The 22,624-nt window shown below is 40.9% G+C and overlaps 1 protein-coding gene across 2 annotated transcripts in view; it reads left to right on the top strand.

Moving 5' to 3' along the window:
• LOC140484768 (wings apart-like protein homolog) overlaps positions 1–22,624 on the top strand; it is a 212,149-nt gene that overhangs the window by 145,047 nt on the left and 44,478 nt on the right. For both annotated transcript variants that reach the window (XM_072583591.1, XM_072583592.1), the window contains 4 exons: positions 4,797–5,021; positions 9,696–9,807; positions 11,587–11,687; positions 13,821–13,897. In XM_072583591.1, coding sequence (XP_072439692.1) covers positions 4,797–5,021; positions 9,696–9,807; positions 11,587–11,687; positions 13,821–13,897 — 515 coding nt within the window. The remainder of the gene's footprint in view (positions 1–4,796; positions 5,022–9,695; positions 9,808–11,586; positions 11,688–13,820; positions 13,898–22,624) is intronic.

Raw genomic sequence — 22,624 nt, 5'->3', positions numbered from 1 at the left:
TCCTATCCCCATAACCATGCATTTCCCATGTCCAGTCTACCTCACTTGTACATCACACAGACATGGAGAGCATGCATATTTTTCACAGACATACCCACTACCTCAATCATGGGGTAAGTTCAAAACAAAAAGGTAACTAGGGAGAGAATAGGGCCCCTCATTGCTCAGCAAGGAAGCCTATGCGTGGAGCCACAGGAGACGGGGGAAGATATTAAACTAGTATTTTGCATCAGTGTTTACGATGGAGAAGGACATGGAAGATATAGAATGGAGGGAAATAGATGGTGACATCTTGAAAAAATGTCCATGATACAGAGGAGGTGTTGCTGGATATCTTGAAATGCCTAAAGGTGGATATATCCCCAAGACCTGATCAGGTGTACCCTAGAACCCTGTGGGAGGCTAGAGAAATGATTGCTGGGCCCCTTGCTGAGATATTTGTATCATCGATAGTCACAGGTGCCGGAAGACTGGAGGTTGGGTAACATGGTGCCACTGTTTAAGAAGAGTGGTAAGGAAAAGTCAGGGAACTATAGATTGGTGAGCATGACATCAGTGGTGGGAAAGTTGTTGGAGGGAATCCTGAGGGACAGGCTTTACACTTATTTGGACAGGCAAGGACTGATTGGGGATAGGAAATCATGTCTCACAAACATGATTGAGTCTTTTGAAGAAGTAATAAAGAGGATTGATGAGGACAGAGTGGTGGACGTGATCTACATGGACTTCAGTAACGCATTCGACAAGGTTCCTCATGGGAGACTGGTTAGCAAGGTTAGATCTCATGGAATACAAGGAGAACTAGCCATTTGGATACAGAACTGGCTCAATGGTAAAAGACAGAGGGTGGTGGTGGAGGGTTGTTTTTCAGACTGGAGGCCTGTGACCATTTGAGTGCCACAAGGATCGGTGCTGGGTCCACTACTTTTCGTCATTTATATAAATGATTTGGATGTGAGCATAGGAGCTATAGTTAGTAAGTTTGCAGATGATACCAAAATTGGAGGTATACAGCGAAGGTTACCTCAGATTACAACAGAATCTTAATCAGATGGACCAATGGGCTGAGTCGTCACAGAGTTTAACTTAGATAAGTGCGAGGTGCTGCATTTTGGAAAAACAAATCAGAGCAGGACTTATACACCTAATGGTAAGGTCCTGGGGAGTGTTGCTGAACAGAGACCTGGAGTGCAGGTTCATAGTTCCTTGAAAGTAGAGTCACAGGTAGATAGGATATTGAAGACGGTGTTTGGTACGCTTTCCTTTGGTCAGAGTATTGAGTACAAGAGTTGGGAGGTCATGTTGCTGCTGTACAGGATATTTGGTTGGCCACTTTTGGAATAATGTGTGCAATTCTGGCCTACTTATTGGAAGGATGTTGTGAAACTTGAAAGGGTTCAGAAAGGATTTACAAGGATGTTGGTAGGGTTGGAGGATTTGAGCCAAAGGGAGAAGTTGAATAGGCTGAGGCTGTTTTCCCTGGAGCATCGGAAGCTGAGCGGTGACTTATGGAGATTTACAAAATTGTGAGGAGTTTGGATAGGGTAAATAGACAGTCTTTTCCCTGGAGTGGGGGAGTCCAGAACTAGACGTCATAGGTTTAGGGTGAGAGGGGAAAGATTTAAAGGGGTGCTGAAGGGCATCTTTTTCACACAGGGTGGTGTGTGTATGGAATGAGCTGTCAGAGGAAGTGGTGGAGGCTGGCACAATTTCAACATTTAAAAGGCATTTGGATGAGTGTATGAATAGCAAGGGTTTTGGAGGGACATGCCAAGTGCTGGCAAACAGAACTAAGATTGGTTTGGGATATTTGTTTGGCATGGACGGGTTGGACCGAAAGGTCTGTTTCTGTGCTGTAAACCTCTGTGAAACTGAGGTTCTCAAAACGTAGCAACTCAAAATTGGTACACAACAACATTACTGTTTTGTTTTAAACCAAAGCCCATCAGGAAATCACCAAGTAAGAATTCATTTGAAAATCTCAAGATTAAACCCAGCAATGGTTCAGTGTTGTATTTGTTATATTTGTATCTCTCAGTTTGTAGCTTCTGACCATCTACAGCCTCAAACTAGAGAATAGATCACAGAAATAGACCCTTTGGCCCAACTCTGTACCACCTAGACATCCCAGTCTGACCTAGTCCCATTTGTCAGCATTTGATTGTTATCCCTCTAAACCCTACCTATTCATATACCTCATTAATTTTCTAGGAATTTCCATATTTCAGTGATTTGAAGTTTCTCATCAGTTCCCTGAATTTTTTGTTGTCAGATTTAAAAGTATTCTGTCTCCCTTGCAGCCGCCGCCTTCCCTCACTTCTCCTGAGGCCTCTCTTTCCAGTAGCCGCCTCAGCCCTTGGCTAAAGGTGGTTTCCAGCTTCCTGGTCTGCCCCCAGTCCCCACCATCAGGTCAGATCCAGACTAAAATCTAGCTTGTTAAGACATTGTTTTGTTTTTGTTAGTTTGGTTTTAACAAGGTGATATGTCATGAAAACATGAGCAAGCAATGTTGCAGAAACAGATGCTTATTTCACAAAATAACATCAACATGAAATAGAATAAAGCCAAATTATTTCCACAAAGTGCAAGTTTAGAGATTTTGAAGCCCACAGTAAATGTAATCCCACTTAGGCCAAAGCATCCTCATATGCTACTCACTCCAGAGAAGAATTCAAAACAATTTCTAACAGAAACCTTGACGCACGATTGTTTGCCTTACTTGGTCTCTTAATGTGTATGCACACAGCCATTTCATAGAGTCATACAGTATGGAAACAAACCCTTCAGTTCAACTTGTCCGTGCTGACCAGACATGTCCCTCTAAACCCATTCCATTCATATACCCTTTCAGGTGCCTTTTTAAATGTTGTAATTGTATCCACCTCCACCATACTTCTCGTGGCTCATTCCATATGCACACCATCCTCTGTGTGAAAAGATTACCCCTCTGATCCTTTTTTAAATCTTTTCCCTCTCACATTAATTTATCTCCCAACCTAGGAGAAAGACCTTTGCTTTTTACCCATCCGTGACCCTCATGATTTTATTAACCTTTTTAAGGTCACCCCTCAACCTCTGACACTCCAGGAAAGAAGTTCCAGCCTCTCCCTACAACTCAAACTTTCCAGTCCTAGCAACATCCTTGTAAACTTTTTCTGACTTCTCTCAAGTTTAATGAAATTCTTCCTATATAAGGTTACCAGAATTGAACTTCCATATAACTTTTTTAAAAGTCACATGACTGCAGAAGTATTTACAAGTTAATCATTTAGACATACAAAACAGCTACGTTATCTCTAATTCAGATTTTGAAAATGCAAACTTAAATGATTAAAAATGTCTGTAAACCCCACACCCTGTGTGTCTCGCTCACTGCCAGCATCTACTTGCCCAATCAACAGTCAGCCTGTCTGCACAGGAGTGAACCAACCTGTGATTAGAAAAGCAGCATTTCACCTGTTTTCTGTATTCTGTTTGCAAGAATGGTTTTTCTCATATTGGCCACTCCAGTGCATACCTTTTTCCAGTTGCTGTGACGTTTTCAGGGGCAGATTATCCACTAGTTCCGTGTATTTTGAGCTTTATGCTGGCTTGGTAGCTAGTTTAGATCAGCAAGCTGAAACTGGTGGGTATACAGGACTTGGGGAGACTTGGGAATTAGGACACTGGAGATTCATGTGCAAAATGGTGAAAAGAGAAAAAGTTGATCGAAGAGCATCCTGAATTTCATCGGAACAGAATGATATTGTTCATCCTCTCGAGTCTGTTCTGTTGTTCATTCGGATCATTATTGATATGCATTGTGACTCCTTTGACCTACCATAATAATATAACCCGAAATTCTATTGTACGCAGTCTATAAAACTTCAAAAGACTCCCCACATCTAAGTCTATTGGTGATTTGTACCAGATTTGAATTTCCTTTATCTGATTTGATTTTGCTCTTTTCAAGTCAGTTTGGTCTGGACTCTTCCATTAATACTGGAGGGATTATCTTTGTCTATCCCATTAAATTGTTTCATCTGAAACAAATCAATTTGGTGTTATCCTCCCTCTTCGATATCAAGGAAAGCTGCCTACTCTGTACAAACTGCCTTGTTATCTAACCCTTTTAATCCCACCAAATCCTGGTGAATTTGCAGTGCAACTGTTCTCCTGCCTCTTTTGTTTAGTGTCATGCCAGAACTGATACTTTGGTGTCTAGCCAAGCTTCTTTATCAATGTACTGTAATTGCCTCCTTTTATATACCATCTGCTTGAGATAAGGGCTGACATTTCATTAGTCTTTTGAATTTTTTTTGTGCCTTTTCAATTGGGTTTTAATTGTCTACTTGGATGTCCAAATCTGTTTCTGCTTCCTTGTCACTTACAAAATATTTCAGTTTGTCTGCTTGGATCCAAAGTAGGTGATCTTGACTTTGGTCACATTGCACTCCATCTCTCATCTTTTTGCCCATTTAGTTAATCTCACAGTGCGCCTTTGCAATAACCTCCTCTCAGCTTCACAGTTTACTGTTGATTATAGACACGACTCCTCTTCATCTCTGAACCAGTGCCCTCAACCTCCCCTGGCTTTGGCAGTTTATAGGTTGTGATAAGCCTCTTGTTGTTCTTTCAGGATCTCAGTCCTATTTCAAAATCTGAAGTTCAATAGCATAGGAAGGCTAAGTGGCATGGCATGGCATGCTTGGCTCACTCGCATGGATCCCTTTCCTGACCACCCACTATCTCTCCCTGTGTGCTGCAGCTCCTCTATTCATTGTTTCCTTCCTAACCTTTGCTTTTTTTTTTGTCAGAATTTAGCTCTTTGCACAGCAGCACTAATGTACATCCTGAGCCGAGACCGATTGAACATGGATCTGGATCGAGCTAGTCTGGACTTGATGATCCGTCTTCTGGAGATGGACCAGGACCCTTGTTCACGACAACTGAATGAGAAGGAAATGAAAAAGATCAAAGAGAAAATTCGCAAGCTATGTGAAACTGTCCACAACAGGCATCTAGACCTGGAGAACATTACGGTAAGAACAACTGTACTTAAGGAACATTTTAAATCACAACTTCAGAGATGCTCCAGAAAGCTGTGATTAGTTCCAAACAGGGAAATGTGATTCTCATCTTGCACAACCTGTTTGAGCTTTGTAGTACCTACTCCCTTAGGTTGACCAACACCAGGTGATTGCTCATTATCCCAACCTGGCTCAGTTGAAATATGGCAAGATGTAACTCTGAAAGTATAAAGATCTATCTCATCATAGGTTATTCATACATTTGGGTTCCTTTGGAGCTTTGTCTGAATTCTGATGAAACCATTAAAGCAAAACACAATAAACCAACAGAGGGTAATAAATGCATCTTCCATTGCATTTATCCAACCTGTTCGAGATATTGAAGTGTTTTTGCATGCAGTTAGAATTTTTGTGAATGCAGCAACCTCTATATATGTGGCAAGCGTCCAGAGAACTGCAGTGATTTAAAAAGGCAGCTCTCTACTATCTTCCCTAGGATAGCTCGGGATGGGTGATCGGCAAAGCCCACATCCCATAAATGAATTTTACAGTAGTTACCCTGGCAATATGTTCCATTTTAATGGTGAAACATTTACTATGCTTCACTACCTCTTTTGAGTGATTCATAATGTTACTTTGAAAGATCAATTACTAAAAAGTCTGAAAGCGTTAGGTAATCTCAGTTGATATACCTGCCCACAATGCTGAACGTGAGTGACTGCTCTGTAACTCAGTGTTGAAGTTTCCACGCTGTCAGACTGTTTGCAATATATACAATATTGCATTCAAGAGTGAATAGATCAGGTGAAGATATACCCTCTTTAAACTCCAATCACTTCAAAGCTGTCTTCCAAATGTTACCCTCATTCAGCTGCATGTTAAACCGTAAACCTGTTGAAATAAAGAGCAGTTCTTCTTCTACTTAGGATCTCTATCAATGCATCTTCAATGAAGCCAGGCACCAGGTTCAACTGATTTTCATAGTAAGACTCCAAAGTTTCAGAGTATGCTAATATACGGCCATTCTTGGTCAAAACAAGTTCAGAAATACACAATTTGATGACTAAAGCCTAGTTACCAATTCATTACATAACTCCAAAAGAATAAGATGCTGAAAATCTTTTGGACTCTGTTTTGAATATCTGTTTTGAGTGTCTGTTTATGTTATAGTAACACCTGGTCCTCAAGTCATAGAGTAAACACTAACTGAAGTTTGGCTTGTTAACCCTAGTGGTTGATCAGTTACTGTACAGCCTGGCTAGATAAAGGACTGCCTTCACTGTATTTAGGACAAAGCTAGAACTACAAACGCTGGAGAGTCAGAGTCGAAAAGCATGGCAATGCAAAAAGCACAAGGTCAGGTCGCATCTGAGGAGCAGGAGAGTCAACATTTTAGACATAAAATGCTTAGGTTTGAAACGTTGACTCTCCTGCTGTTCGGATGCTGTCTGACCTGTTTTTTTTTTCCAGTGTCACTCTTTTCAACTCTTTACTATTCGCCCAACCTGTTGTAAAGGTGCTGATGTTGGACTAGGATGGACAAGGTCAGAAGTCACATGGCACCAGCTTGTAGTCCAACAGATTTATTTGAAATCACAAGCTTTCGGAAACCTCCTTTGTTAAGTGAAGGGAAGCACGCAGGCACAGAACTTATAATCAGAGAGATCAAAAGATTGTACAAATGGTGTGAGTGGAGTGCCAACAGGCTCAATAACAAGTCTCTGCAGGTGATCAAAAATGTTAGATGGTGTGAGTAAGTGTCAACAACTGAATAACAAGTGAAGGGCTGACCTGTAATCTAATTCATTGAGGCAGAGAGATAATTACAAAAAATTAAAAATAAGATGGTGCTGGAGACAAACCAAATGGTTGGAATAACAAGTTAAGTATAAGAGCTGCATGCCGAGAGTCTAACCAAAGAAACACTTAATCCAAAATTGTACGAACTAATTAAGGTAGAGAGATCCTAACAAGTTATCAAGGTGATAATGTCAAAACATAAGTAAGGAAGATTTTACAAATACAGAACTATGGTGGAGTTACATGTAGCGTGACATGAAAGCAAGTTCACTGTTGAGGCCATCGACATGGGTGCAAGGACTTGGCTGTTAGTTTCTGCTCATGATTCTGTGTAGTTGTGCATCTCAAAGGCCAACTTGAAGGACACTTACCTGAGGATTGGATACTGAATGTCCTTGACCACTGACATGTTCCCTGACTGGGAGGGAACATCCCTGTCTAGCGATTGTTGAGTGGTGTCTATTCATTAGTTGTCGTAGCATCCGCATGGTTTCGCCAATATGCCATGCTTCAGGGCATCCTTGCCTGCAGTATTTGAGGTAGATAACATTGGCCGAGTCATACGAGTATCTGCCATGTAGGTGATGGGTTGTGTTCCCGCGTGTGATGGTCAATGATCTGACAGTTTGATCACTTGCAAGGACTTGTTATTTGGTCTGTCGATGGGTCTGCTCACACCATTTGCATGATCTTTTGATCTCTCTGCCTATACATTCCGTGCTTGTGTGCGCTTCTCTTCACTTTACCTGACGAAGGAGCAGCGCTCTGAAAGCTTGTGATTTTAAATGAGCCTGTGGGACTATAACCTGGCATCATCTGACTTCTGACCTTCTTAACCCAACCTGTCAGAGATTAACACAGCACGACTTATATGCATAGCAAGTTCCTGGGTACTTAATTTCCTTTCGTCATACATTGAGCTATTTCTGATTTGAAATGAAGCCAAGTCATTTCAGTTTTTAAAAAAAATTTTGGAGGGGGCCTACAGTGCATAAGGTTGCTGTAGCCCTCATTATCTGTGAATCTATTTCGTAGCTGACATATTATTAAACATGGTTTTTGTTTGAAATTATAGTCATTATAATATGCAATATGAAAGATATGGGAGTGTTCCTCCTCACTTTCTGCAAGCTGCTTACTGGGGAGCACTATTTGTAATTTCATGCATATCCACTAACAGTTCGGAACTTTATAACAGTGAAGATGCTGTTGCATTGGTCCTGCCACCTGGTGGTTGCTGTGGTACTGCAATTTCTCTGCCATATGGGTTGAGGCCTAGTTTCAGTATGGAGTGTGGATTAGACCTAATCTTGCTTTAGCATATGATTTATTGTTAACGGAGTTTCACTGATACGTTGTTTCATTACAAAAATGAGTGTTTGCTAAGAAAGGTTGATCGAGATAAAGGTTGATTTTTCTTGTCAATATGAGTAGATTGTTATAATGAACATTTGAGTGAGAGTTTTCAGGACAGTTGCTTAAATGCAACATTCAGACTGATCTGGATTGTCAGAGATGCCACCATTAAGCATAATACTTGGGTAAATGTTTTAAGTTTTCTGTATGTCCAAAAACATTAAACTGGAACAGAGAATTCATTAGATTAGAAGTGAGGGAAAAACTTAGACAACAGACCCAATCGAATTTGAAAGGGAAAAGTAATATTTGTGTTTAAAACATGACCAACGAATAGCATTTTCACTCTACACCAGTATCCTTTTAACCTGTAAATTTGGGCATGGATTAACACCTCATGTCATTTGGTACATTGTATCAACAAAGATCTGGCTACATTAATCCCATTTTCCAGATTTGGGCTAATGACCCTGAGGGCAATGGAAATGTAAATTACTATCTGAATACTATGCAAGTATTAAGAGACTTTGACCACCCTTACAAAGCAGGTATTCGACTCCCACCACCCTATAAATTAAAATATTTCTCCTCAACTCCCCTCTTGGCCTTCAGTCTCTTAACATAAACCTACTCCCCAGAATACTGACCCCTTTACTAATGAAAGCGCTGACAGATGCCTTCCTGTCCACCCTATCTGTGCCCCTCATGATCTTATGCGCTTCTAATTCGATATCCTTACAATCTTTAATGTTCCAAGGAAAACAAGCCCAGCCTTTCCAACCTTCCCTCAAAACTCAGATCCTCCAGCCCATACAACATCTTGAGACCCTCTGTACTCTCTATTGCAATCACATCCCTCCTCTAATGTGATGACCACAACTTCTCTCACCTGTGTCTTAACCAGAATTTTATACAGTTCTATCATAATCACCTTGTTCTTGCATGCTGTGCCTTTCCTATTGAAAGCAATTATCCTGTATTCCTCTTTAACCACCTTGTTAAGATGCTTTGCTACTTTCAGGGATCTGTGGATATGCAGACCAAGGTCCCTCTGATCTTCAGTGTGTTCCAGGTTCATGCACTTGCACTTGGGGAGAGTTAACGAGACATTACCCCACACTTCTGAGTTTCGGTTGGATTGGCCACTGCTCTGCCCACCTAACCAATCTATTGATATCCTCTTGCAGTTTTGAACAGGAGATCAGGGGCACACTAACCACGGTCTAGCAATAAGAAGTGGGCCTACAAGATGACAGTGAGGAAAGAATCAAACCCACTTTGGCCCTAAGATGTTGGCTAATGTAGCCTGTAATCTGTTTTATGATCTCAAAACAAAAATGATGATAGCTCTGAGAACTTAGACAGGAATTGGATTGTTGTGGAATGGCTGTGGGCTACGACATCTACGGTTGGTCAGCGTTGTGATTAAATGGGACTTGATCCTTTTAGAGTTGTGTAATTTGGTTTGTCCCTTTTTTCAATACGATTTTCAGAGCTGTGCCTTTAGATGTATTTTTCTCTTTTGGACAGACTGGACATTTGGCCATGGAGACTCTGCTTTCACTCACATCCAAACGTGCTGGAGATTGGTTTAAGGAGGAACTCAGGCTCCTGGGAGGATTGGATCACATTGTCGATAAAGGTATGAGAGCGGCTGGAATGCTTGCTTTTTGTTTTAGATGGAGTGACCACTAACAAGAATTTCTGTTTGTAAAGTCTTTAATACAATAAAATACCTTGAGACACTTTCCAAGACCATTTTTAAACACACAATGATGCCAGTTGTACAAGGGAAATTTTTTTTTCTTGTTCATTCATGGGATGTGGATGTCACTGGCTGGGCCAGCATTCATCATCTATCTCTAGTTGCCGTTGAGATGGTGGTGAGATGCCTTTGTGAACTGCTGCAGGTCATTTGGTGTAGATATGCCTACAATGTTAGGGAGAGAATTCTAGGAATTTGACCCAGTGACACTGAAGAAGCAGTGATATATTTACGAGTCAGGATAGTCAGTGGCTTAAAGAAGATCTTGTTCCCTTGTACTTATGCTCAACCTTCCAGATGGTATGGTTGTGGGTTTTCAAGAGCTTTGATGAATTTCTGCAGTGCATCTTATCGGTGTTACGCACTACTGTTACTGAGCATTGATGCTGGGGGCGTTAAGTTTTGTGTATGTGGTGCCAATTGAATGGACTGTTTTGTCCTGAATGATGTCCAACTTCTAACCTTAGTGACAGGAAAATGTTCGGAAAAAGTTCTATGGGACAAACATAATCTCCACTGAGGTAAATATTGATCAAAGGTGGTTAGCAGGAGATGATTGTGTATGACTGGTTTCATTGAGTTTTGCAAGGAGGTAGTTAGGTGTCGATGAGGCTAGTGTAGTTGATATAATCTGCATGGACTTCAGCAAGGCTTTTGACAAGGTCTCACCTGGAAAACTAGTCACTCAGGTAAGAACCCATTGGATTCAGGGCATTTTGGCAAAGGGACCCAAAATTGGCTTATTGGCAAGAAGTAGAGGGTGGTGATTGACAGTTATCTTTGTGACTGGAAGACTCTGTTCAGTGGTATATCACAGAGTCCTGTGCTGCGTCCTTTACTGTTTGTAGGGATTTTAACAATGTAGACTTGAATGTAGGAGGTTTGTTCAGTAAGTTCATGCTTGACGCAAGATTGCTGGTGTAGTAAATAGTCAGGAGGTGAGATTTGGATTACAGGGCTGCCCAGATGGATTGAACAGTAGCAAATGGAATTTAATCTGTAAAGTGAGAGGTTATGCATCTTGGGCAGACGAACAAAAGGGTATACATTAAATGGTCTACCACCACTTAGGAAGTGGATCAGAGTGACCTCGGTGTGCGTGTCCATTGATCCCTGATAAAGCAGTAGGGGCAAACTGGTGAAATACTTCAGGCATATTGGAAACTTACCTTTAGTCAAGGAATTGAACGTAAGAGTAGGGAAGTTACAAAGGGAGCTATTTAAGACATTGGTTTGGCCACGTGCAGAGTGCTGTGCAGTTCTGGTCACCACATTATAGAAAGGATGTGACTGCACTGGAGATTGACTTGAATGTTGCCTTGGCTGACGTGGTTCAGTGAAATTGTGGAAAAAAACATTCAATTTTAGTGACAACAGAGCAGCTGTAATAAGGAGAATAAAGTCAATGTAGTTCTAAACATTTAGGAAATGTAAGTTAGGTGCATCATAATATTAAGACTATTTAAAACCAGGAAAATATTGATGCCTGTGCTTTTAAGCTTCGGCTTGCTGCATGTGTCTGTTGTGATTGTTTTGGACTCTGGCACCAGGATTTTGTTATGAGATCTGTCTCCCTTGTGCTATGACCTAAAAGTACTTGATGCAAGTGAAGGTGAAACCCACCTAACCTACTTCAATTTCTTTCTGCATCAACAGTTAAAGAATGCGTGGAGCAGTTGGGTGAGGAGGATGAAGAGCAGGACAAATTGGTTGCATCACTATGGGGTGCTGAACGTTGTTTACGTGTGTTGGAGAGTGTAAGTATTACACAGGTCAACAGTGCCAGATGTCAGTATGACTTTTGGAAAGGGACAGAGAGTTTCTAAGGAAAGCCTGATGGATGTGAATGCCCAAAAGGTAGAGAATTCACTGAGAACTCTCTCTTGTTGGTAGTTGCATGGCAGCACAAAATCATGCCTCATCTATAATGGACCCTGTCTAGGGCTGATGTGCTGCTTTCAGATATCACAGGATACTAGCAACGTAAAGCTACTTCTGAGCTTCCTGAAATGCCATTCAGATATCATGCCCCAAATACTGCTCTGTTTACTGAGTGGAGTAAGCAACTTTACTGTATTACAGATCTAAGTACAATCTTCTCACTCCAGGTGAGGCAAAGTTCACTTGTTGGCACCTGTCTAACACTAAATAATTGTTGGTAGAAGTTATCCTGGGTTGTCATCTCCTCTCTAAATCAGGCACTTTAAATACCTCCTCACAGCATCAGCAGCAAATGAAGTGAACCCTGAGGTTTGGATAAAATCTCTGGCTCGGTGCTCTCAAGTGCTTCAGTAATGTCACCAGATGGGCAATACTTGGGTGGGCTCCAATGAGTCTCTGTCTAGGTTAGTCAGGTAGCAGCTTTTATGTAGTAGGAATGTTGTAGGAAAACTTGCCAAACAAAATCAGATCTGAGGTGCTACCTGGTGATTTAAAGTAAGGGCAGGTGTTCGCTTTCAGGACTTGAGTTGTCAATGCCTGTCTGACCATTCCATTCTGTATTTTGTTGTAGGCAATGTGGTCTTTGATGCAAAAGTTCAACACTGAGCTTGAGTACTCATTTGGTTAATGGAGACTTTGCCAGGACAAAGTTCTCTTTGTATTTGAATGTGCACAGGGAGTAACTGTACTGCTTGTAGTGTTTAAAAAAATGTAAGCGATTAAACAATGAGAATTGTTCTTCCAATTAATGTATCGCAGTGCATATTTAAAACAGATAAAGAAAATTTTGTGACAATATAACGCAACATACATACCATCATGCACACATTGTGATTTTGTGAAATTGTTTTCATAGTCAGGAGTGTACCAGTATTCTGTAGATGGAACAATTGAAAAAGAGCTTTCTGGATATTGATGATTTTGCTCTGATTGACCTTCAGAGGCCTTATGTCTGACAGGTTACTGTCTACCGAGCCATTTAAACGTTGGTTTGTGCAACATCAAAGTATGTTTGTTAGCCAGGCCAATGGCACTAAGCTTCACCCACCCACAATCATCCACTAGTGTAATCTTGTCATGCAATTATGAGGAGAATTGGACTTTGCATTTATCTCTTTTATATTTAATTGTGGGAATTAGGCATTGCAGGCTAAGCCAACATGTTATTACTAGCCCTAGTTGCCCTTAAGGTGGTGTGTTTTCACACATTGCTGACGTTGTTCTAAATAGTAGTGGTTGCCTGTTTGGTAAGTGCTATCTAAGGTGCCTTTGTGAATTTCTGTAGTGTATTTTATCGATAGTACATGCTGCTGCTGAGTTTCAGTGTGGCGATAGTCCAGGTTTGTGGATGTCGCCTATTAAGTGGGCTGCTTTTTCGTGGATTATTGTATCAAGCTTCTTGAGTGCTGTTGAAGCCACATTAACTCAAGCAATTGAGGAGTATTCCATACACTCACGATTTGTACCTTATAGATAGTTGTTAGACTTTGGGGAGTTAGGAGGCAACTTACTTAGTGCAGGATTCCTACCCTCTGACCTCCTTTTGTGGTCTCTATTTATATGGCTAGTACAGTTTAGTTTCTGGTCAGTGGTTGTCCTCAGAATATTAATTATAGGGGATCTGATGGTAACACCATTACATTTCAAGAGGCGATGGTTAGATTCTGTCTTGTTGGAGATGGTCAGTGCTTGGCACTTGGGTAGCGCAAATGTTACTTGCCACTTGTTAGCTGAAACCTGAATGATATCCACGTTCTTGGTGCATTTATAGTATTAGTACACAGTAGCGTGTTGTCTGTCTTCTCCCTCCCTCCTCCTTCTCTTTCCCCCACCCACCCACCCACCTGCTTTCTCCTCTCCCCCCTCTCTGCTCTCCATTCCCTATCTTTGCATCTCTCTCATCTCCCCTGCACTAATTTGCACAGTTTAATTTATTTATTTCTCATCAGGTTACAGTTCACAATCCAGAAAACCAGGGTTATCTTATTGCGTATAAAGACTCCCAGCTCATCATCTCTTCTGCTAGGTAAGTGTGTACTGTTAGTAATCTTGAATGAATGGTTTTCACAAGATTACAATTACAGTGCAGCAAGTTTAAAAAAGGGATTATAGGAAATTATCATGGGAATAAAAACATAATGTGTGATGCTTAAGATGGACCCTGGATGTTGTTTTTATCCTTCAGTTCTGAAGAAGGGTAATTGGACTTGAAACGTTAACTCTGTTTCTCTCTGCACAGGTACTGCCAGACCTGAGTTTCTCCAGCAATTTCTGTTTTTTAAACTGCCTTTAACCTGTATCTTGCCACTCACTAAATGTAAAATTGCATTTAATCATATTGCCCCTCCAAACAGAGGAGGCAACCAGTTGTTATAAATTCTTGTTGGAGATCAACGTTTCATTAATCACCTGAACCTTCTGTTTCCAAACCTGAGAATTGCTGACTTGGAGAAACTACAGTTCTGTTTTCAGAAGTTTCAGATATCGAAACAATTTCCCTCCTTTTGGGGAGAAACCAAATTTGATTTTGATCTGTTTATTCTGACAGTTACTACTCTAGTTGTTTTTAGGCAAGCCATTAGCCGTGTAGCTGGACAACAAAAAATACTTGATTTAGGACAAAAATAAGCATTTTATGTTGACCTGTACTGTGAACAGTCGTATCAACAAGAGTTTCTGGATATGTATGTATCTCATACAACCCCCACCACCTACATCCTAATTGTTAATTCCTTGTTTCATTGTACACTGTAAACCTTGTTAAGTGAAGGTGGCTGCTTTTCCTGTTTGTTCATCTACACACTATACAACGTCAAGTGATAAAATCTTAAGGTGGGAAATCGTTCAGTTGACTGTGTAGATGCAGGATCCTACTTGCTTGATTTTGTTTTTAATATATTGAGAGTCCCTTGATTGTGGGTTCCGTACCACAGCAGTGTTGTGTGACTGTCGCTGCTACTGTACATTGGCTCTCTATTTAATATACTTCTGTACAAATAGCAGTATGCATTCTCTTGCTGGAATTGATGATGGGAGTAGAGCTGAAACGGTTTCAAAAGAAGTGACTATGTATTTGTAAAAGAAAAATTGTAAATGGATTGATGAATGGGACTGAATTTAAATATTTTTTCAGAGAGTTGACACGGGTGTAATGGGCTTACTGACTTCCTCTTCTATGAGATTCCGAATAGGTGAAGTGTCCTCAGTGAGGAGAGTCTGAACTGTGAACCTATGCCTGTAAAGGTGACACAGTCTTTCATGCTAACCGGTGTTTCATTGGGCTGTTTATGGGATGTGAATTTATATAATCGTCAGTTTCATTCTTGTGAACATATTATGGATGCAATTTACCCTTTTACTAGAAAACCAGATTTTGTACAGGAGGAAGAGGCAGATTAGATTAAATTAGATTACTTATAGTGTGGAAACAGGCCCTTTGGCCCAACAAGTCCACACCGACCCGCCAAAGAGCAACCCACCCAGACCCATTCCCCTACATTTACCCCTTCACCTAACACTATGGGCAACTTAGCATGGCCAACTCACCTAACCTGTACATCTTTGGACTGTGGGAGGAAACCAGAGCACCCAGAGAAAGCCTGCACAGACACGGGGAGAATGTGCAAACTCCGCACGGACAGTTGCCCGAGGCAAGAATTGAACCCGCAACTCTGGCACTGTGAGGCAGCAGTGCTAAAGTAGGCAAGCATGTATTTTCTGTTCCATTTGGACCCACAGCAGCTGAACCAAGACTTGATTATCACCACAGAGTAGGTATCACAATCGGCTTGAATGCTTCATCGTCTGTGCTAAATATCCAATTGTGGCTGAGTGAATTTCCTCTGTGATTAACCCAGCAGGCTTTAAGTCAGAATAATGAATTTAACAATGCAAACTTGAAGTTTTAGTTGTCTCTTCATTTTAATTTCTTTTTCTCCTGATCAGCGCCGATTTTTAAAGAATTTGAGGCTTTCTGCAAAAGACTTGATTGCTGAATAGTTACACTGTTTGTTCTATTTTACTGTTTGTCTATTGTACACTATGGTGACTTTTGAAATGGGATTTCTCTGCTACCAACAGTTCTCTGATAGACGCAGACAGCTGACCAATTTTAACTGGAATCAGCAGGTTCGAATTGGCCCAGCCACAATATGGAGTCATTTCTTCTTTCCTTTACATCTCTGGTCTCTAGTACTTGACCATAGTCAGGCATTAAGAATGCAGTTACAAAAGAACGCTTGATTTCCACTTGGAGAAAGTGAGGACTGCAGATGCTGGCAATCAGAGTTACGAGCATGGCGTCGGTCAGGCAGCGTCCAAGGAGCAGGAGAGTCGCCATTTTGAGTATAAGCTCTTCCATCAGGAATGTGGGGGTTAGTCAGGCACTATCAGAGTTGCCTAGTTTTTTTTTTATGTCTTGACATCTTGATTAACAGTCAATGCACTTGGTTCCTGTTACAGATTTGCAGACATACTTGTGTTAAATTTCAGTGTTTTTCTTAATCCTAAGTTATCTTTTTCTTCTCTGCCTTCCCTTGAACCCCCCAACTCCTTTGAGGGAAAAATCTGGACCAGTCACCTGCTTTTAATCAAGAGGTGATTCAGTTTGAGCCAAATAACTTATGGGTTTTCTGCCGGTTTTCTACATTTAACCACTGAGTGGCACTCCATCCAATAGCAGAAAATCCTGAAACACAAATGTACTCTGCATTTTCTGATGTGCTATTTCCAGAAAAAGCAAATACGAACTATTCTATTAAACGGAAGCAACAACTTGTGTATAGATGATACTTCTAGTACAATAAGATGTTACAAGGAGCTTTACAAGAGTGTTATATAATGAAAGTTAATCCCAGGTCATTTGCAGCAAGATTTGGACAATAGGCCAAAAGCTTGATTACAGGTACGTTGACAAGAAAGTTCTGAAAGAGAGAGGGGATTGATGTGTAATTTCCAGATCTTGTAGCTCAGGCACCTGAAGGGACAACTGCCAATTGTGGAGAAATATAAAACTTTATTCAGTGACCTCAGAATATAGGGCCTGGCTGTAATGAGTTGTATTAGGGATGAATATCCAAGGTGGAATATACAGAGGCTGAAAGAAGTATTGAAGGATTTGTAAAAGATAGGGCCAAGATAAACAAGTAATAGAAACAGATGTAAGAATTTCTAGGAAGGTCAGAAAACAGAGTTTATAAGAGGAAAAAAATGACCAATAAACTATGGGTTATGATGACACTATTACAGATGATGGACTAATATCAAAACTGAGGAAGGCAAGTTGAAATGGTGAGAGGGGAAAGGTTTAAAAGGGACCTAAGGAGCAACTTTTTCACGCAGAGGGTGGTGTGTGTATGGAATGAGCTGCTGAAGGAAGTGGTGGATGGCTGGTATAGGTACAACATTTTAAAGGCATCTGGATGTGTATATGAATTGGATATGGGCCAAATGCTGGCAAATGGGACTAGATTAATTTAGGATATCTGGTCGGGATGGATGAGTTAGACTGAAGAGTCTGTTTCCATACTGTACATCTCTATGACTCTAAATACAGTCATGTGATGAATTAAGAAAAGGAGAAGGTACAAGAAGAATTGTTAAGAGCATGTAATAAACTTGTAACTCAGGAAGGCTAAGTCTTATGTATGTAAAAGGGTAACACTCAGCAAAGGAAATTGATGAAGTTGAGCTACTTATACTTTAATACAAGGAGTATTAGAAACCAGTCTGATGAACTAAGGGCTCAGATAGACAGAAGGCAGCATAATGTTGTTGCTATAACAGAAATCTGGCTAAAGGAGGGACAGAATTGACACTCACTATCCCTGAAGATAGAGTTTTCAGGCAGAATAGAACAGGTGACAAAAAAAGAGGGGGGATAGCATTATTTGTAAAAGAATCAATTACAGATATGTGATGGGGATGTACCACATGGTTTAACAAATGATGCTTTATGGGTTGAGTTTAGGAATTAAAGGCAGTTACACTACTGCCCTAATATTACAGAACCCTAAATAGTGAGAGGGAGGTAGAAGAACATGTAGACAAACTTCAGCCTATTGAATTAGAGGACAATAATAGGAGACAAGCTCTCCCAGTATCAACTGGGTTTCAGATAATATGTGAGACATTGAGGATGAATAATTCATGTACTGTGTCCAGGAAAATATTTTTAAACATTGTGGTGAGCCCAATAAGAATAGACACAATTCCGAATTTAGCTTTGAGAAATGAAGATGGGCAATTGAGCAAAGTGACAGTGTGTATCATATCAAGAATTCTGACTACAATTCAGATTTAGTATTCTTAGGAGAGAGGTAAATCAGAAGTAAAAGTTTTAAACTAAGGTAAGGTGAATTTTATAAAACTGTAAAGTGATTTGGCTGAGGTAGACTGGACAGGACTGCTGAAGGATAAATCAGTGGTGAACCAGGGAAAGGTGCTAAAACGTGAGATCCTTAGGGCATAAAGCAGGTTTGTCACCTGCGTAAATAAAAATGATCCTGCCACATCTGGACCCCCATGGTTGTCTGGAAAATGCAGGGGAAGATTAAGCAGGAAAAGGATGTTTGTGATAGTTAGAAAAAAACTCTACACTACAGATAGTCTTGATGAGTGTAGAAAGCACATGGATCAGTTTAAAAAAAAAACAAAACGAGGGCGTGAAAAAATATCAGCAAACAAGATAAAGGAAAACCCAGCGATATTTTACCAGTGCATAAAGACCAGAAGGGTAGTTTTAAAAAAGTGAGATCTATCAGATAAAGAATAAAACCTTGTGTAAAGATGCAGAGAGTATGGGAAGAATTTTAAAGGATTTGTTTGTCTCCATATTCACAAAGGAAGCGGCTATGTCGGTCTTGTAATCCAAAGGGAGCAATATGAAATATTGGACAAAATAATCATAACAAAGGAAACTAGGGAGAGAATGGGGCCTCTTAAAGATCAACAAGGTCATCTATGTGGAAAACCACAAGAGTTGGGTGAAATCCTAGCTGAATGTTTCTCGTCAGTATTTATCATCACGAAAGGTATGGATGCGAGAGAATTTGGGGAAATAAATACTGTCTTGAAGAGAGTCTATATTATAGGAGATGCTGGAAATCTTAAAATGCATTTAGCTAGATAAATCCCCAGGACCTAATGAAGTTTTTGCCAGGAATTGGTGGGTGGCTAGGGAAGGAGTTGTGGGGCCTCTAGTGGAGTTATTTGTATCATTGACAACCATGGGTGAAGTGCCTGAAGGACGTATTGTGCCGTTATTTAAGAAAAGTTGCAGGGAAATGCCTGGGAACTGGTTGTCCCTAATGTCTGTGCTGGGTAATTAGTTAAAAGGGATTGTGAGAGACAGGATCTACACTTAGAGAGGCAAGGACTGATTTGAGATAGTCAGTATGACTTTGTGCATGGAAAATCATGACTCGTGAATTTGGTTGAGTTTTTTGAAGGGGTGACCAAGAAAGTAGATGAGGGCAGTGTGGCAGATGTCTACATGGACTTTAGCAAAGCCTTTGCTAAGGTACTGTGTGGCAGGTTGTTGAGCAAAGATAAATCTCACTGGATCCAGGCAGAGTTCCGCAATTCAAAACACAATTAGCTTGATGGTAGTAGACAGAGGTTGGTGATAATGTTTGTTTTTCAGACTGGAGGCCTGTGACCAGCGGTTTTCCATAAGGATCAGTGCTGAATCTACTGTTGTTTCTCAGTTATAGAAATGATTTGGATGAGAATTGAGGAGGTGTGGTTTGTGGATGACACTAAGATCAGTGATATAGTGAACAGTGAAGGAGGTTATTTGGGAATGCAGTGATGTCTTGATTAATTGGGCCAGTGGGCTGAAGAATGGCAGATGGGGTTTAATTTAGATAAGTGCAAGGTATTGAATTGAATTTATTGTCGCATGTATCACGGCACAGTGAAAAGCTTTGTCTTGCAAGTAATGCAAACAGATCACATAGTTAAGTAGCATAGATAAGTAAATAATAGATAAACAGCAGCAAAAACCAAAACACAGGTACAGGCGAATGTTAAGAGTTTGAGTCCATTCAGTATTCTAACAACAGTAGGGTAGAAACTGTTTAGAAACCAGCTAGTTCGTGTGTTCAGGCTTCTGTACTTTCTCCCTAATGGTAGAGGTTATAGAAAAACATTGCCAGGGTGGGATGGATCTTTGAGAATGCTGGCGGCCTTTCCTTTGTAGTGGGTGATAGGGCCCTGAGAAGTGTTATAGAACAAAGAAATTGAGGGGTACAGGTTCATAGATCCTTGAAAATGGAGTCATGAGTAGACAGGATAGTGAAGAAGGCATTCATCGGTCAGAGCATTGAAGTATAGGAGTTGGAACATTTTGTTGCAGCTGTACGAGATACTAGTGAGGCCACATTTCCTTGCAGTTCTGATTGCCCTACTATATAAAGGATATTATTAACTAAAAAAGTGCAGAAAAGATTTACTATGATGCTACCTGGACTGGAAGGTTTGAGTTATAAGGCGAGATTGGATAGGCTGGGACTTTTTTTTTCCCCTGAAGACGAAGGGGTGACTGTATAACAGTCCATAAAATCATGAGAGGCATAGATAAGGGAGATATCCTACAGCTTTTCCCCATGGTAGGGGAGTCTAAAACTAGAGAGCATAGGTTTAAGATGAAATGGGAGATAGAAAAGGGTTCCGGGGGGGGGAGGGGCAATTTTGTCTGGAACTGGCTGCCAAAGGTAGTGGTGGAAGTGAGTAAATTTTGTCATTTAAGAAACATTGAGATAAGTATAGGGGTGGAATAAGAATGGAGGAATATGGACCAAACACAAGCAAATGGGACTGGTTTCAATAGTGAAAACTAGTGACATGAACAAGTTGGCCTGACGACCTGTTTCCATGCTGTAGACCTCTATGACTCTACGAATGGTAGAGAAGTTGGAATCCTTAAAAATGGACAAGTCACCAAGACCAGATGGATTTTTCCCAAGGATGCTGAAGGAGGTCAGGGATGTAAAAGCAGATGCTGTGAGAATTATTTTCCAATAATGAGGACTAAAGGAATGCAAATCTAGTTCCATTATCTAAAATAGGTGCAAAGAAATGCCAAATAATTGTAGGCCAGTTAGCCTTACTTTGTTATACAAATTGTTAGAATCAGTCCTGAGAGATCAAATAAAAGAAAATTCGAAAGGCATGAGCTTGTTGTAGTCAGCATGGCTTCATTGAGGGAAGGTCATGCCTTACAAATGTAATCAATTCTCTTTGTCACTTCCTTGAAAGAATTAAGTGAGGGTCATAGAATGATGTTGTTTACATGGATTTTGGTAAGGCATTTGACAAGGTCCCAAATGGAGACTGGTTAATCAAGCAAAGGCCCATGGGATATGGAGTAATGTCAAATTGGATTCAAAGTTAGCTTCGTAAAATGAAACAAAAGTTAGTGGTCAACAGTTGCCCTTGTGAATGGAAAGCTGCTTCAAGTGGAGTTCGGCAGGGCTCAGTGTTGGAATCTCTGTCGTTTGTTTTATAGATTAGATTAGATTAGATTAGATTACAGCGTGGAAACAGGCCCTTCAGCCCAACAAGTCCACACCGACCCGCCGAAGCGCAACCCACCCATACCCCTACATTTACCCCTTACCTAACACTACGGGCAATTTAGCATGGCAATTTAGCATTCACCTGACCTGCACATCTTTGTGACTGTGGGAGGAAACCGGAGGAAACCCACCCAGGCATGGGGAGAACATGCAAACTCCACACAATCAGACGCCTGAGGCGGGAATTGAACCCGGGTCTCCGGCGCTGTGAGGCAGCAGTGCTAACCACTATGCCACCGTGCCGCCCACAATATACATTAATGGTTTTGACTTGAATGTGGGAGGGGCACAATTGGGCAATTTATGGACAATACAAAAATTGATCTAGTCATAGCTTAGAGATAACTGTAAGCTCCAAAACGATACAGATGAATTGGTGGAACAGGCAGGCAAGTTTCTCGGGTGGAGTACTCTGAAAACTGAGGTAATGCATTTAGAGAGATCAAACAGTAAATGGGATTGCATAATAAATGGGAATATATTGAGAAGGGGTGATAAAGTGAAAGATTTTGCCATGCAAGTGCACAAGTCCCTAAAGATCACAGTGCAGGTAGACAATGATATAAAGAAGGCATACGGAATGCTCTCCTTCATTGGCAGAGGTACAAATACAAAAGTAGGGATGTACAATGATGAAAACTGTATGAGACACCAGTAAGGCCACAACTGGATTGTTGTGTGCTGTTCTGGTCACATGTCTTTGTGCCGCACAAGAGCCCATGGTATCAGAGGCAAGTGGATAGAAGCTTAGCTGTCTGGTAGAAAGCAGAGAGTGCAGATAAAAGGGTCCTTCTCAGGATAACAGCCGGTGAGAAGTAGTGTTCCGCAAGGTTCTGAAGTGTTGGGACCACAACTTTTCACTTTATACATTAACAATCTAGATGAAGGAACTGAGGGCATTCTGGCCAAGTTTGCAGATGATACAAAGATAGGGAGAGGGACAGGTAGCATTGAGGAGCCAGGGAGGCTGTAGAAAGATTTGGACAGGTTAGGAGAGTGGGCAAAGAAGTGGCAGATGTAGTATATTGTGAGAAAGTGAGGTCATGCACCTAGGTAGGAAGAATAGAGACATGGACTATTTTCTAAATGGAGAGAAAATTTAGAAGTCTGAAGTGCAAAGAGACTTGGGAGTTCTAGTCCAGGTTGAGTCAATACTTCAGAAGGCAAATGCAGTG

The sequence above is a fragment of the Chiloscyllium punctatum genome, chromosome 13, assembly GCF_047496795.1.
Source record: "Chiloscyllium punctatum isolate Juve2018m chromosome 13, sChiPun1.3, whole genome shotgun sequence".
NCBI classification, from domain to species: domain Eukaryota; kingdom Metazoa; phylum Chordata; class Chondrichthyes; order Orectolobiformes; family Hemiscylliidae; genus Chiloscyllium; species Chiloscyllium punctatum.
Note: the sequence above shows the minus strand (reverse complement) of the source record. Positions and strands in the feature narration are given on the sequence as shown.